At 42.8% G+C, this 15,022-nt stretch overlaps 1 protein-coding gene across 4 annotated transcripts in view; it reads left to right on the top strand.

The window, feature by feature from the left end:
- KDM4C (lysine demethylase 4C) overlaps positions 1 to 15,022 on the top strand; it is a 412,581-nt gene that overhangs the window by 26,508 nt on the left and 371,051 nt on the right. For all 4 annotated transcript variants that reach the window (XM_067744341.1, XM_067744340.1, XM_067744342.1 and 1 more), the window contains exon 2: positions 12,572 to 12,732. In XM_067744341.1, coding sequence (XP_067600442.1) covers positions 12,589 to 12,732 — 144 coding nt within the window. In that variant the 5' untranslated portion in view covers positions 12,572 to 12,588. The remainder of the gene's footprint in view (positions 1 to 12,571; positions 12,733 to 15,022) is intronic.

The raw sequence follows: 15,022 nt of genomic DNA on the forward strand, positions 1-15,022 counted from the left end.
TGATTTCAATGCACTGGTTTATGGAGATGTCAGATTGCAGTGGGATTGAAGATTGCATAGATGAAGCAGATAAAATGAGTGTAGGCTATTCTCTGTTGGATTTTGTCTATGAGGGTTGGGTAAAGAAGGCTGAAGGCTGTAGCTGAGGTCTATGTAGGAGGGGCCATGGTGTACAGGGAGCCTTTAAAAATTATATGGGAGAGATTTGAGCATGTCTGTAGGCAGTGGGGAAGAAGCTAATAGAAGAGATTTAATTTGAATAGGTTTTTTTGTTGTTTGTTTTTTAAAAGCCAACATCTGTGTCTACTATAGCCTGGCAGTGTACTAAAGTGTTATATTTAGCAACTTATTGAGTCCCCATCACAGTGCTGTAGAGGAGGTGGTGTTATCTCATTTGACTGATGGGGAATCAGGTGTAGTTTAAGTAATTTTCTTGATGCCCTGCAGCTATTAAGTGTAGGAGGCAGGTGGGAGGGATTAGAATCTGACTGGTTTGACTTTAAGGTCTGGTCTTGCCTCTTTACTTGGTTGCCTCTTAAGTGAAGACAGTCACAATTTGAAAGAAATATACGAAATGATTTAGTTCAGCTCCCATTGTGATGGTGATTTTGTGTAAGATGCCATTTTCTTTGGTTGATATTACCACTGTGATGTCAGTTTAGTTGAATTGCTAGAAAGTGGAGTAACTGTCATTTGTTACCGTAACCTTTTGTTTTGTCTAGTGCTTCCACCTGAGGAGTTGGGCATGGCCTAATTTATCAACATGGTTACTGGTCTTTGTATTGTTTTGTTTTGTTTTTTTAATGTTTATTTATTTTGGCTGTGCCCATCTTAGTTGCAGCACACGGGATCCTCACCACAGCATGTGGACTTCTTAGTTGCAGCATGCATGTGGGATCTAGTTCCCCCACCAGGGATCGAACCCGGGCCCCTTGCATTGGAAGTGCCGAGTCTTACCCACTGGACCACCAGGGAAGTCGCTGGTCGTTGTATTGATAGTGATGAATGGAAACTTCATCCCAAGGGAAAAGGATAATAGGATTTCTAACAATTAGGTGGTTATTATGTTGCACAAGCTATAACTGAATGGAAGTTTGCCTCCCCGCGCCATCCATTTTCTAATAATTGCCTACTTAGTGGAATCTGATTGGTGATAAAGGAACTCTGATACTCAGCCGTTGAACATTGTAAGTTGAAAGTAATATGGCAGACAGAAAAAAGAAGTCTGAGTATTAAATCCAAAAAGTTCAGTGTTCTAATTTATGCCTTTTATTATTTATTTATTTAGGCTGTGCCGGGTCTTAGTTGCAGCATGTGGGATCTTCAGTTGTGGCATGCAGACTCTTAGTTGAGGCATGCGTGTGGGATCTAGTTCCCCAACCAGGGATTGAACCCAGGCCCCCTGCATTGGGAGAGTGGTGGCCCACTGGACCACCAGGGAAGTCCCTAATCTATGCCTTTTATTTTATTTTATTTTTAAAATTATTTTTTAGAAATTTATTTATTTTATTTTTGCCTGCATTGGGTCTTTGTTGCTGTGTGCGGGCTTTTCTCTCATTGCGGCGAGCGGGGGCTACTCTTTGTTGCAGTGTGCAAGCTTCTCATTGCAGTGTCTTTTCTTGTTGTGGAGCATGGGCTTTAGGCGTGCAGGCTTCAATAGTTGCGGCACACAGGCTCAGTGGTTGTGGTGCACAGGCTTAGTTGCTCCGCGGCATGTGGGATCTTCCTGGACCAGGGCTAGAACCCGAGTCCCTTGCATTGGCAGGCGGATTCTCAACCACTGTGCCACCAGGGAAGCCCTTTATGCCTTTTAAATGAGGAATTTTCTAAGGCATTTTCTGATTTATAACAGAGTATTGATATGTATATACATATAAACATATAAAAGACGCTTTTTGTTCCAGTTTTGCTATTTCTCTTTTAATCTTATTTTTTCCTCCTTTGCTCCATCATTCTACTGCTTTTCTATGTAAGTATCTGGTGATGCATATAGTTTTAATTCATATCTATCATGTCTTTTTAATGCTGTAGCAGTTCCTTGTTCCCACCCCTCCCACCCACCCCCCCTCCCCCATTGGCTTTCGGAATATAGACTATCCCACATTCAGTGTTTAACATATTGCTTTCTTGTGGTGGTGTTTAGTTTGTTTCACTAGCCCCTGTATTTCCTGACCACTGGTAGTTAGATTTTATGGCTCGAGTTTAGATTCAGATTTACTTTTTTGGGTCAGTATGATTAATAGGTGATGTTATATATTTTGCATTGCTTCATGTCTACTTAGTCCACCGATTGTGAGGGTGATTCCTCCATTATAAAACTTCCCATTAACTTGTCAACTCTTGATTTTAACATCTATTGATGATGTTTCTGTAGATTATTTTATTAGGGATTGTAAAAAAAAAGGTAAATCGTGATCATAGAATTGTATTTTTTCTACTTTTATTAGTTGGAAGTTTTCTATAAAGAACTTTCTACCATTAATTCTTTGCTTACCCTGTGTACTGGCAGAAAAAACTTCCCTTCTTCCCTTCTAGATTCTTTAGTCTAATAATTAAATTGACGTAGGCAGATTAACAGGAGAAAAACACTAGATTTAATTTCATATGTACAGGAGCCCCAAGTTTATGAGACCCAAGGGCAGGTTGGGCAATTGAGGCTCATATGCCATCTTGAGCTAAGGAATGGGGTAGGGGCCTGGGGCTTCAAAGGTGAGGAGGGTAATTCACTGGACAATAAGAAGAGCAGATGTTTGATAGTAGATGTTTGCTCTATTGTACAGGTAGGACTTTCAGATTAAAAGTTATCTCTGGTAATAGCTCTCTTTCTGACCGAGGGTTCCAATCTAAATTCTTCAGGTAGTTAAGGGATAGGTAAAATTTTTCTTGACTCTGCTGGGTCTTGATTGCCTTCAGCTCAAAAGAATTCACATTCCAAAGTGACATATTGTGAGGTCACAGATTCTCCTCCTCACCTAAAATATCATTTGTTCAGGAAGGACAGAGCCTTGATTCCTTCCTTTTATTTTATTTTACTTTTTTATTATTTTACTTGTGGCTGCTTTGGGTCTTTGTTGCTGTGCTCAGGCTTCCTCTAGTTGCAGTGAGCAGGGGCTACTCTTCGTTGTGGTGCGCGGGCTTCTCATTGCAGTGGCTTCTCTTGCTGCGGAGCGTGGGCTCTAGGATGTGGGCTTCAGTAATTGTGGCATGCGGGCTTAGTAGTTGTGGCTCACATGCTCTAGAGCACAGGCTCAGTAGTTGTGGCACACAGGCTTAGTTGCTCCGCGGCATGTGGAACCTTCCCAGACCAGGGCTCGAACCTGTGTCCCCTGCATTGGCAGGCAGATTCTTGACCACTGCACCACCAGGGAAGTCCCCCTTCCTTTTTTTAAAAAATTTAAATTTATTTATTTATTTTTGACTGCGTTGGGTCTTTGTTGCTGCGCATGGGCTTTCTCTAGTTGTGGCGAACGGGGGCTACTCTTCGTTGCAATGCGCAGGCTTCTCATTGCGGTGGCTTCTCTTGTTGCGGAGCACGAGCTCTAGGTGCGCGGGCTTCAGTAGTTTTGGCGCATGGGCTCAGTTGCTTTGCGGCATGTGGGATCTTCCTGGACCAGGGCTCGAACCTGTGTCCCCTGCATTGGCAGGTGGATTCTTAACCACTGCGCCACCAGGGAAGTCCCCCTGTTTCTTTTATTTTAAATCTTTGGAGTATTATGTTGATGTGTTCTAATGGTGATTGATCAGTTTTTTTTTTTAAGGAATATTATAGACTTACAGGTTTAAAAATATTTTACAGCGTATTTATTTCACTATAGACTCATGGTTTCTTGCTTTATTTAGTTGATTATAGTCTATTATTATCAATTATTTTTATGCTCAGTTCCCCCAGATTTAGCCCGTGGAAGCCCCTTCAAGTTGGCTTTTCTGTCCTTTTGACCTGTCCCCATTGTTATTTTGAGTATTTCCTTACTTTCTAGCACAAGATATTCCAGGCCCACCTTGTAGTTTTTCTTCCCCTGCCATGGAATCAGACTTTTATCCAAGAAGCCCTGGTTCCTTTTAGTGGAGAATGGTAGTATTTAGCAACAGAGATTTGAGAACTCATTGCTACTGGGGTGTTACTGCTCTCCAAGCCTCTCAGTGGGCAGAGCTAAGGAATTATCTGTACATGTACATGTACATATACATATATGCACATAACACACACACACTGTGAGTTTATACCAGTACCTCCAAATTCCCTCCTAGTGCCGTAAGTTAACTCTAGTTTCCTCCCTCTTTTTATTCGTGAACTCCGTTCCCCGAGAGTGAGAATCTTGGCTCCCATTACCAGTTAGTATGTATCCACGTTCTCATTGCTGTTGCTGTGTTTGTACGGTGTCCTTTTCATCCCATTCAGGATCTATCGTGATGCATGGGGCCACCACGGCTATCTTCTGCCTCCCAAAGTGTTCCTACGTCCTTTTGACCTGACTCCTGTTAGTTGTTATTTTTTGAACTTTTTATTTTGAAATAAGTTCAGAATAACAGAAAACTTGCCAAAAGACAAAGTTATTGCCATACACTTCATCTAGATTTTCCAAATATTAAAGTTGTTCCATGCTCATCATTTTCTCACTCTCACCTTCTCTCTGTTACTCTGTGTATGTGTGTATAATACACGTATTCTTTTCTGAACCGTATGAAAGTAACTTGTAATACCCCTTTACCTGTAAATACATCATCATATATTTCCTAAAAACAAGAATATTCTCTAACCACAGTGCAGTTATCAAGATCAAGAAATTAACCTTGACACAGTTCTATTATCTCATCTACGAATCTTACTCAAATTTCACCATTTGTCCTACAAATATTCTTTGTAGTAAAAGAGATGAAGGGTGTGGAGAAAAGGGAACCCTCTTGCACTGTTGGTGGGAATGTAAATTGATACAGCCACTATGGAAAACAGTATGGAGGTTCCTTAAAAAACTAAAAATAGAATTACCATATGATCCAGCAATCCCCCTACTGGGCATATACCCAGAGAAAACCATAATTCAAAAAGACACATGCACCCCGATGTTCATTGCAGCACTATTTACAATAGCCAGGTCATGGAAGCAGCCTAAATGCCCATCGACAGACAAATGGATAAAGAAGATGTGGTACATATATACAATGGAATATAACTCAGCCATAAAAAGGAACGAAATACGTGGAGTGGCTAGGCCCGTGAGCCACGGCCACTGGGCCTGCGCGTCCGGAGCCTGTGCTCCACAACGGGAGAGGCCACAACAGTGAGAGGCCCGCGTACCACAAAAAAAAAAAAAAAAGGAACAAAATTGGGTCACTTGTAGAGACGTGGATGGATCTAGAGCCTGTCATTCAGAGTGAAGTAACTCAGAAAGAGAATAACAAATATTGTATATTAACGTATGTATGTTGCACCTAGAAAAATGGTACAGATGAACCAGTTTGCAGGGCAGAGGTTGAGACACAGATGTAGAGAACAAACCTTAAGGACACCAAGGGCGGAATGCCGTGGAGGGGGTGGGGATAGTGGTGTGATGAATTGGGCGATTGGGATTGACATGCATACACTGACGTGTATAAAATTGATGACTAATAAGAACCTGCTGTATAAGAAAATAAATAAAATAAAATTCAAAAATTAAAAAACAATACCATTAAGTCACTTAAAAAAAAAAAAGAGAAGAGAAAAAATTTTTTGGTCCATGATCTGAGGATCACATACTACATTAATCTTTTAATCTGGAACTGTTTTTCATTCTTTGTCTTTGATGGCCCTGAGATTTTTGAAGAGTACAAACCACTTATTTTTAAGAATGTCACTTAATTTAGCTTTTTCCTTGTGATTAGATTTAGGTTACCTACATTTTTGGCAGGAATAGCCATATATGTGGTGGTGTGTCCTTCTCAGTACGTCATACCGAGAGCTTTTCTTTGCTGTCTTGCTTTCTAACTGAGGGCCCCAGGCCTGTGGGGTCCTCAGATGACAGGAAAGAGCAGCCTTTAAAGCCAGATGTTCTTGTTGTGGTTCAGTACCTGGTTAGGGATGCTAATGGCCGATGTAGAGGCTTGCCACCTCCCTTTCCCACCCAAGTCTAGAACCAACTGAGAAAGATGAAGGAGTCAAATGGAAGGCCAGAGTATCATGAGCTTTACTGTTGATAAAACTGGGGTTGGAGAATGTTGCTCTCTCTACTTCTTTCCCTCCGGTCTGGCCTTTGATGCTGGTCTTAGTTGGTAGGGCTGCTGTAATAAATTACCACAAACTCATACGGCTCAAAATGAGAGAGATTTATTCAGTCACGGCTCTGGAGGCTAGAAGGCCAAAATCAAGGTGTCAGAAGGGCCATGCGTTCTCTAAAGGATCAGGGAAGAATCTGTTCTGTGATTTCTTGTGGCTGGTTGTGCCTGCTGACATCCCTTGGTTTGCAGCTGCATGGCTTCAATCTGTGTTCTTCTCTCTGGGTCTGTCTCCCCTCCCACCTTTTTAAGAAAAATTTTATTGGATTATAGTTGATTTGTAATGTGTTAGTTTCAGGTGTACAGCAAAGTGATTTGGTTATACATATACATATATTCATTCTTTTTCACATTCTTTTCTCATATAGGTTATTACAGAATACCGAATAGAGTTCCCTGTTCTGTGCAGTAGGTCTTTGTTGGTTATCTATCTTATATATAGTAGTGTGTGTATGTTAATCCCAAGCTCCTGATTTATCCCTCCCCCCTGTGTTTCCCCTTTGGTAACCATAAGTTTGTTTTTGAGTCTCCTCCCCTTTTATAAGGAGACACCAAAGTCATGTTGGACTAGGGTCCACCCTAATCGAGTTTGACCTCTCTTAACTTGATGATATGTATACAGACCCAGTTTCCAAATAAGGTCACATTCACAGGTATTGGGGGTTAGTTTTTGCCATGTCTTTTGGGGGACACAATTGGGGACACAATTCAACCCATAACAATGCCTCACCGAGGTTGCCTGCAAAGCAGACGCTTACTTAGCTCCCTGTGAAACCAAGCTGGGTGAGCTGCAGTGGTGGAACTGAAAGGCCAGACTTCCAGCTGCCTCAGGTAGGGCCTAGGCCCTCCTTCCGGTGAACCTGGCTCACAGGGACCTGGAGTAGAGCAGGGTAATAGCACCTGCTCTGCCCAGGCCTTGGCTGCTCAATTTCTTTTTAAAATCTCACTGTAGGAAAGGAGAAGTAAGTGAGGACTGGAAAGGATGGCCTCCAGAGTTTGGGTAAGTCCTCATGAGGAACCAGGGGGAGGTGGGAACAGAGTTCTCTTCGAACACTAGCCCAGCTGGTGTTTGTCCCTTGGCTCCTTTTCTTTCTAGCCAAGTGCATTATCTGCTTAACTGGTGAGTGCTGTATCTCCCGGGGGGCTGTGCTTTATAGTAGATCCCCAAGTGTCCTCTTCAGTGTAGACCAGTTCTGTGGCAGGCATTGTCTAAGAAGCTAATACTCCCATGGTGAGAGCCATCAGTTTTTACTCTTCTCACAGAAATTGTTTAAACAACAGGACACAGGTCAGAAATACAGGTGTATATAAGGAAAGCAATATAGGCTATAGATTGACATTTAGCAGGAAAGCCTCAGCCTTAGTTTCTTTTTTATTACCAAATAGAGATATATTATTAGAATAAGGAGAGCAGTTGTTTTCCCTTCATGATAAGGTAAAATTTTTCAGGAAATAGGTTTGGGTGAGTTGTTTAAGTATGAATTCGTGTTAGATTTTTTTGTTTTTGTTTCCACTTAATGAAAAAGATCTGTAGTTCATTAAAAAAGTTCTTAGAGTACTTACTATAAATATAATTATTTGGCTTGAGTGGTCTCGAAAACATTGAAGGCCAGCTCTGTAGAGGCAAAATAACAAAGTTATCATCACAGATACTGTTGTCACTCACTTTGGGGACTCAGTCTGTAAAGAGGTGTAGCGTTAAAAAAAAAATGTCTATTGCATCACCTTCAGTAGAAAATCATAGAGATGTTTCTTGCAAAATATGTCTTTCTCCAACTAGGAAACATTATTGCAAGAGCACTTTAAACCTTCTTTTCTGCTTTGCTCAGAGAAATAAAGGTAAAAGAGAGAAGCGGGGCTGGGAATTTGATCCTAGCAACATGATTAAGTTTAATAATGATAAAGGTGGATTAGGAAAAACTCAAGGAACTGAACATTTATAAACTAACTTTTAAGGGTAAAGAAGGTATGTAGGCAACCCCAAAATGAAATGAAAATGGTTATAAATGTCCAAAAATGATCGGTATCACTAGTAATCAAAGAAATGAAACTTTGCACCAGACTTTTTTGCCTGTCATATTGGCAGAGATTTGGGTGGTGGGATTAACATTAAATCTTAAGATACTTTGACGTTTTAAATTTTATCATGATCATGTATTAACTTTATAGATTGAAAAGGTCTAAGTATAAGCTATCTAGGTCTTTGGTAAATGTACCTGATTTGGAGGTAGAACTGGTTTTGTGTACTGAAGGAAGTAGTGACGTTAGGAAGAGGCAAAGTTTACTTCTCAGACGAGTTAGCAAGCTAGATCAAGGGTGAGGGTTTAATTCTGATTGTTATGTATTTGCCGCATATCTTAACAGTCTCATTGCTTGTTTTTCTTTTTTTTAAAAAAATTATTTATTATTTATTTTTTGGCTGCGTTGGGTCTTTGTTGCTGTGCGTGGGCTTTCTCTAGTTGTGGTGAGCGGGGGCTACTCTTCACTGTGGTGTGCGGGCTTCTCATTGTGGTGGCTTCTCTTGTTGCGGAGCACGGGCTCTAGGCATGCGGGCTTGAGTAGTTGTGGCTCGCAGGCTCTAGAGCTCAGGCTCAGTAGTTGTGGCACATGAAATTAGTTGCTCCGTGGCATGTGGGATCTTCCCTGACCTGGGCTTGAACCCGTGTCCCCTGCATTGGCAGGCGGATTCTTCACCACTGTGCCACCAGGGAAGCCCCTGCTTCAGTTTCTTATCAGAGCTATTGTTCTGTTTTTTAGACCAGAATCTTGACTCCTCTGTTTCTCACTTCTATCACAAAATGAGTCAGCTCACTTCTCTGCTTAACATCCTCCAGAACAGTTACCTTAGAAAGCAGTGTCATCCCGATGGTGGGAAACACATGTTAGAACATGATGTACAAGAGGGGGAAGAAGCTCAAGATCGCTTCTATCTCATTTTGAGTAAAAGCCAAACCCCTTTTCTCCCCTCACCCCACGCCCCATGTCCTCTCTTACCTTGCTTACCACACTCACTTCTTGCTGTTCTTTGAAGAGCCCAAGAGGCTCCTTACTGTTGCTCAGCCTCAGATGCTCTTCCAGATATCTCACGGTTTATTTCCTCCTTCAGGCCTCTGAAAGGCTTCCCTTGCCCACCCCATGTGAAGCAGCTACCCCTCCTCTTGCACTCTGTGCCCCTACCCTGGCTTACTTCTTCATAGCACTTATTATTTATTGTCTGTTTCACTCCACTGCTGTTAGGGTTTTGTTTCATTCCTTTCTGAATGTCCACTCATCAGTTAGGCACTCAGTACTTAGTTGTTGAATGACCAGCTGAATTTCCAAATTTTCTTTAGTGGCTTCTCAAGCTCTTTGCCTAGAGGAAGAGGCAGGACACCCTTGTTCTTCAACCATGGGAAAGTAAGGCTGCCTTCCGTGTACCAGATGTTTCTAAGAGGTGCTCTGGGGACTTCTTCCCCTTTCTCACTGCTCAGATTTTTACATTCTATTACTCTGGTAATATTACTGGTCAAATGAATCTGTTTTCTAAGTAACTTTTCCACGTTTGGGGCCAATGCTTTCCTTTTTCCTGCATTTGGTATCATTTAATGTAAATACTTCGATGACATTTTGGCATTTATTCCTTCATTCAGTTAGCAAATAGTTATTGTAGCAGATATTATGAGCCAGGCTGGGTACCAGATGGGATGCCAGGGCTTAAAGAGATGGAGATCCTGCCTTTCCCTTGAGTAGCTTGGACTTCAGTGTTTGGTTGTAGGTGCCATTGGGACAGGCAGCTGATGTAAGAGAAATGCAGAGAGGGAGGTCGAGAAACACAGGGTGGCTCACCTAGGCCTGCCTCAGAGGGTTGGGAATCTCCACAGTGGACAGGAGTTTGAAAGGTGAGGAAACAGGTAAAGGCTGCTCCAACAGGAGAGAATAATTTGGGCAAAGGCGTAGAGAGCTGTACTTGTTTAGAGAAGCAAAAAAAATCAATGAGTATTATTGGAGCATACACTGTAATGCAGGCTGTGGTGGTGGACGAGGCCATGATAGTTCTTGCAAGGGCCTGATCTGGACGCTTCTAGAGGGTTATGTGTATCCTGTGTAGAGGTGAGACTTTTATCCTGCAGCCCATGGATTTAGGCATGTGCACCTGAAGGGAAGTGGCTGGTGAGGTGCAACTTTTTTTTTTAAATAAATTTATTTATTATTTAGTTTTTGGCTGTGTTGGGTCTTCATTTCTGTGTGAGGGCTTTCTCTAGTTGCGGCAAGCGGGGGCCACTCTTCATCGCGGTGCGCGGGCCTCTCACTGTCACAGCCTCTCTTGTTGTGGAGCACGGGCTCCAGACGCGCAGGCTGAGTAGTTGTGGCGCATGGGCTTAGTTGCTCTGTGGCATGTGGGATCTTCCCAGATCAGGACTCGAACCTGTGTCCCCTGCATTGGCAGGCGGACTCTCAACCACTGCACCACCAGGTAAGCTCTAGGTGCAACGTTTGTAAATTGCATGACCCCTTTCTGAGACAGGGAGAATACAGAATATTTTCTGTTGTGTATTAATATATCTCCACACAGAGTATTTTCAAATTTATAAATTCCTGAAGGGTGGCAGGGTTTAATTTTGATGTACCTCATTTTCCTCGCATGCACTTTGTTTTTTTGTTTTTGGCCGCGCTGCATGGCTTGTGAGATCTTAGTTCCCCAACCAGGGATCAAACCTGGGGCCCCAGAGTGAAAGCACCTAATCCTAACCACTCGACCACCAGGGAATTCCCTCCCCACATGCACTTTGTGAGATAGACGCTCATTTAAACCTTTAGTAAATGATGATCACATCATCTGTAGTCCTGATCTGTTTTAACTTCTTATTATCCCCTTGCATGTTTTCCCCTTTATCTACCCCATCCCTTCCCAACTTCTCTTTTTGTCAAGCAGATTAAATTTATTATAAAAAGATGAGAAAAGGAAAGCTTTGTTCTGAGAGGATTTGCTGTCTGAGCTGTCGGATGCCAGGCAGTGTTGCTGCATCTGGAAGTGGGGTGGGGCTGGACTCCTTCCTGAGGCATGCATGCCTGCCCATGCTCCTTATCACCTTGGCATTCCCTGTGCCTGGCACACAGTAGGTGTTCAGTAGATGTTTGTGGAAGGAATCATGCTGTTCATAGACAGCAGGATTAAGTTTGTGTTTTCGCAACACTACTACTGCCTACTTTTCTACTTTGATCTGTATAATCTTTTCTTTCTAAGCTCCAGACAAACTAACCTCCCCTCTCCATCCCTGCAAGCTTCCAAATATTTTCACCACATAAAGTGTTCCTTCTCTCATCTGGCAAACTTCTGCATCTTCTCATAAGGCTTAACTCTGCCTCTTTCTAGGGAAGTTATTTCTGAGTAACTCAGGTGGAGTCAGGAACTCCTTCCTGTGTATGGTTTTGTATTGAAGTTTGTTCGGCCTCTAAACAGTGAGCTTGGAAGGCAACCTTACCCCTTTCTGTGTCTCCAGTACTTTAGCCTGGTGTCCGGTGGTTTTGCGGACAGGATAGTTTGTAAGTTGTTATAGGAAAGCACGTCATGACGAGTAGAAGTGCACCTGAGTAAGCCCTGTGCTGGGGATGTGGAATATTGTCCATTAACCTCTCAGCCGGCACCAGGCCCTTACATAGGTGCATGGATGAGAGTCTGTTTCAGAGCTGGTGCATAGGAACAACACCTTCTGTAAACTTGCAAAGTTAGAAAATTTATTCTTTTTTAAAATAATTAATTTTTGGCTGCACTGGGTCTTCGTTGCTGCTGTGCGCTGGCGTTCTCTAGTTGCGGCGAGCGGGGGCTGCTCTTTGTTGCAGTGAATGGGCTTCTCATTGCGGTAGCTTCTCTTGTTGCAGAGCACAGGCTCTAGGCGTGCAGGCTTGTAGTTGTGGCACGCGGGCTCAGTAGTTGTGGCTCACGGGTTGAGTTGCTCCGCAGCATGTGGGATCTTCCCGGACCAGGGATCGAAGCCCTGTTCCCTGCATTGGCAGGCGGATTCTTAACCACTGCGCCACCAGGGAAGTCCCTAGAAAATTCATTCTTTCTAGGAAGGACTCTGAGGAGGAGAGCAATATAATTAGGTCAGTGATTTAATGCCAGGAATAGAAGCTTGGGAGGAGGAGTAACTAGAGGCAGTTTTTCTTTTCAGGAGTCTGGGGAGAGATGAGGGGGTCTCCCTAACAGGGTGGTAGAAGGGAATGGTTAAGTAACTAGAAGAGTTTTTGCTGGAGGAGCTTACCTGCTATTTGGGAGAAATGACCACTGACCTCACCACCCAATAACTCAGCACTGATGCCCGCATCATCTTCTCTGCAGAGACTGCTCCAGCCATCATGGAGGTGGCCAAGGTGGAGAGTCCGCTCAACCCCAGCTGTAAGATCATGACCTTCAGACCCTGCATGGAGGAATTCCGGGAGTTCAACAAATACCTCGCATACATGGAGTCTAAAGGAGCCCATCGAGCGGGTCTTGCAAAGGTGATTATCCTCAGATCTTTTAAGCCAGAAAATGATCACTTGGCCTTTCAGTTATGCTTAGTCTTCTTGATGTGGAAACTTGTTTCTTCCAAAGGAAGACATTTGCAAAATCTTTGTTCTTGTTAATCCATTAATGCAGTTAATGCAATGGGAAGCATTGATAGGCTTAAAGTAGAGGAGAGGAGGATATGGTGGCTGCTTGTTTGTTTACTTGTTATTTTTGTGACATTATTTTGATAAGATCACACTGGCTTCTACATCAGGAATGAATTTGAGGGGGAGGCAGAGCAGAAGCAGGGAGTCTTGTCAGGGGTAGTTGTGATGTGCTCAGGGACATAAGGTGGTCCCTAAGGTGCTCAAGACTGCATTGCAGGGTTGCCCCCATAAGCCCAGAGTTAGAGCTTTGAAAGAGAGATTATCTAGATTTGAATTTAACCTGAGATAGGTATATCTTTCTATAATGGAAATGTAGTTCAATTTAAAATTTTCCTCAAGAATAGATTTTATTGTTACTTGCTTTGTTTTGTTCTTGTTCTAAATGTTAAGTTTATAATCTGGGTTTCTGTAGACTTGTTGGCATCACCACATAAATTCCTGAGCCCCAGCAGAGCCTTCTCTACTGTGGCTCGTCACGGGTTCTACTTGGAACCCCATCTCCGTGGAAGGTCCAGTAGCATTGAAAACAGACAGTAGCCTCAGAGAGAACTTGCAGAAGGGCAGGGGTTGGTGTTCAAGTCCTCCTCCTGCATCTGGACTCAGCTGCTTGTAACCTTGGACTATTCTGACATCTCTGCCTTGAAGTCTGTTATTTGATATGTATGGTTCAGGTCACTCCTAGAAAAGGTTTAAAATTTGGGGATGTTAAGTTGAGTGAAAGTTGATTAGGGGTGGGTGAGAGAAAAGGAAGATAAAGGTTTATAGTGAATTTCTCAGATGAGCTATCCTTACTTAATCTTTTCATTAGGTTTGCTCTTAAAGATCTCATTTTTGGAACCTTAACATTTCTGGGTTGTCTTTGAGGAGGAAAAAAAATCAAGTTGAAGAGAATGATATTTCAGAATCATTTGACACACAGAATTTTGATCATAAACTTAAAATGAACCGGTTAGCAAGGTTTTGAGCTTTATTGGGCAGAAGGGTGTTAGGGTGACTGTCTGTCCTCTACTCTGGGCTCTGAATGCAGCCCTTTGTCCTGTTGTTCTCCCTCTTTTGTTGCCTGAAAACATATATCTTACTGTGTTCCACTGGGATTAGTGAATGTTCTGTGGTTGGGGGCACGTTTAGTAACCTTAGAAGAGGAAGCGGGCACTACCCTCACAAGGGAGCTGCAGGCACACAGAGGACACCTGTGCTGCCTTGGGTGTTCTCTGACAGAATGACGTTAATGAGAATGACAGTTAGTTTTCTGAATGTTGAACCAGACACACCTGAGTCCAGACTTTTTTTTTAAGTGAGACTCATTGACAAAGCTGGAGTTACTCATTTATTCAATCTTGTGGCAATTCCCTTTTACTTATACTAGGAATACAATAAACTGTTTTATTCCCAGTCATTTTTGCCATCTTTTACATCAAGTCACATGGACTCAGTTTCACCTGATTTCCTTCTTTTTCTGGAAGTGACAGCAATAGCAAATGTATAAAACTACACCAAAGCAAACCAAATTGTAAAGATCAAAACTGCATTAATGTTGCTAGTTTACTTTGAGGGCTAGCCCTGGGGAACAGATCCACCTATGAAATTCTTTGTTGATGCACCATTTAATGAATTGGTCTTAATTTATGATTTGAAGAAAGTGGTTGAGAAATTCCAACAGTAGTGACTTTGGCCTCAGATTACAGTCTGTCTTGCTTGATAACATTTTTTAAAAAATCAATCAATTAATTAATTTTTGGCTGCGTTGGGTCTTCGTTGCTGTGCGCGGGCTATCTCTGGTTGCCGCGAGCGGGGGCTGCTTTTCATTGTGGTGCGCAGGCGTCTCACTGCGGTGGCTTCTCGTTGCGGGGCATGAGTTCTAGGCACGAGGGCTCAGTAGTTGTGGCTCGCGGGCTGTAGAGCGCAGGCTCAGTAGCTGTGGCGCACGGGCTTAGTTGCTCCGCGGCATGGGGGATCTTCCCGGACTCTAGGGATCGAACCCGTGTCCCCTGCATTGGCAGGCGGATTCTTAACCACTGCGCCACCAGGGTAGTCTGGTTGATGACATTTTTTTAGATTTATACTTTAGATTTAACTTTTTTTTTCCAGAGTGAGAGGTTTGACACCCTGACTTTTTGTCTAAAAAGTTGGTGGT

This window comes from Pseudorca crassidens, chromosome 7, assembly GCF_039906515.1.
Source record: "Pseudorca crassidens isolate mPseCra1 chromosome 7, mPseCra1.hap1, whole genome shotgun sequence".
NCBI lineage: Eukaryota > Metazoa > Chordata > Mammalia > Artiodactyla > Delphinidae > Pseudorca > Pseudorca crassidens.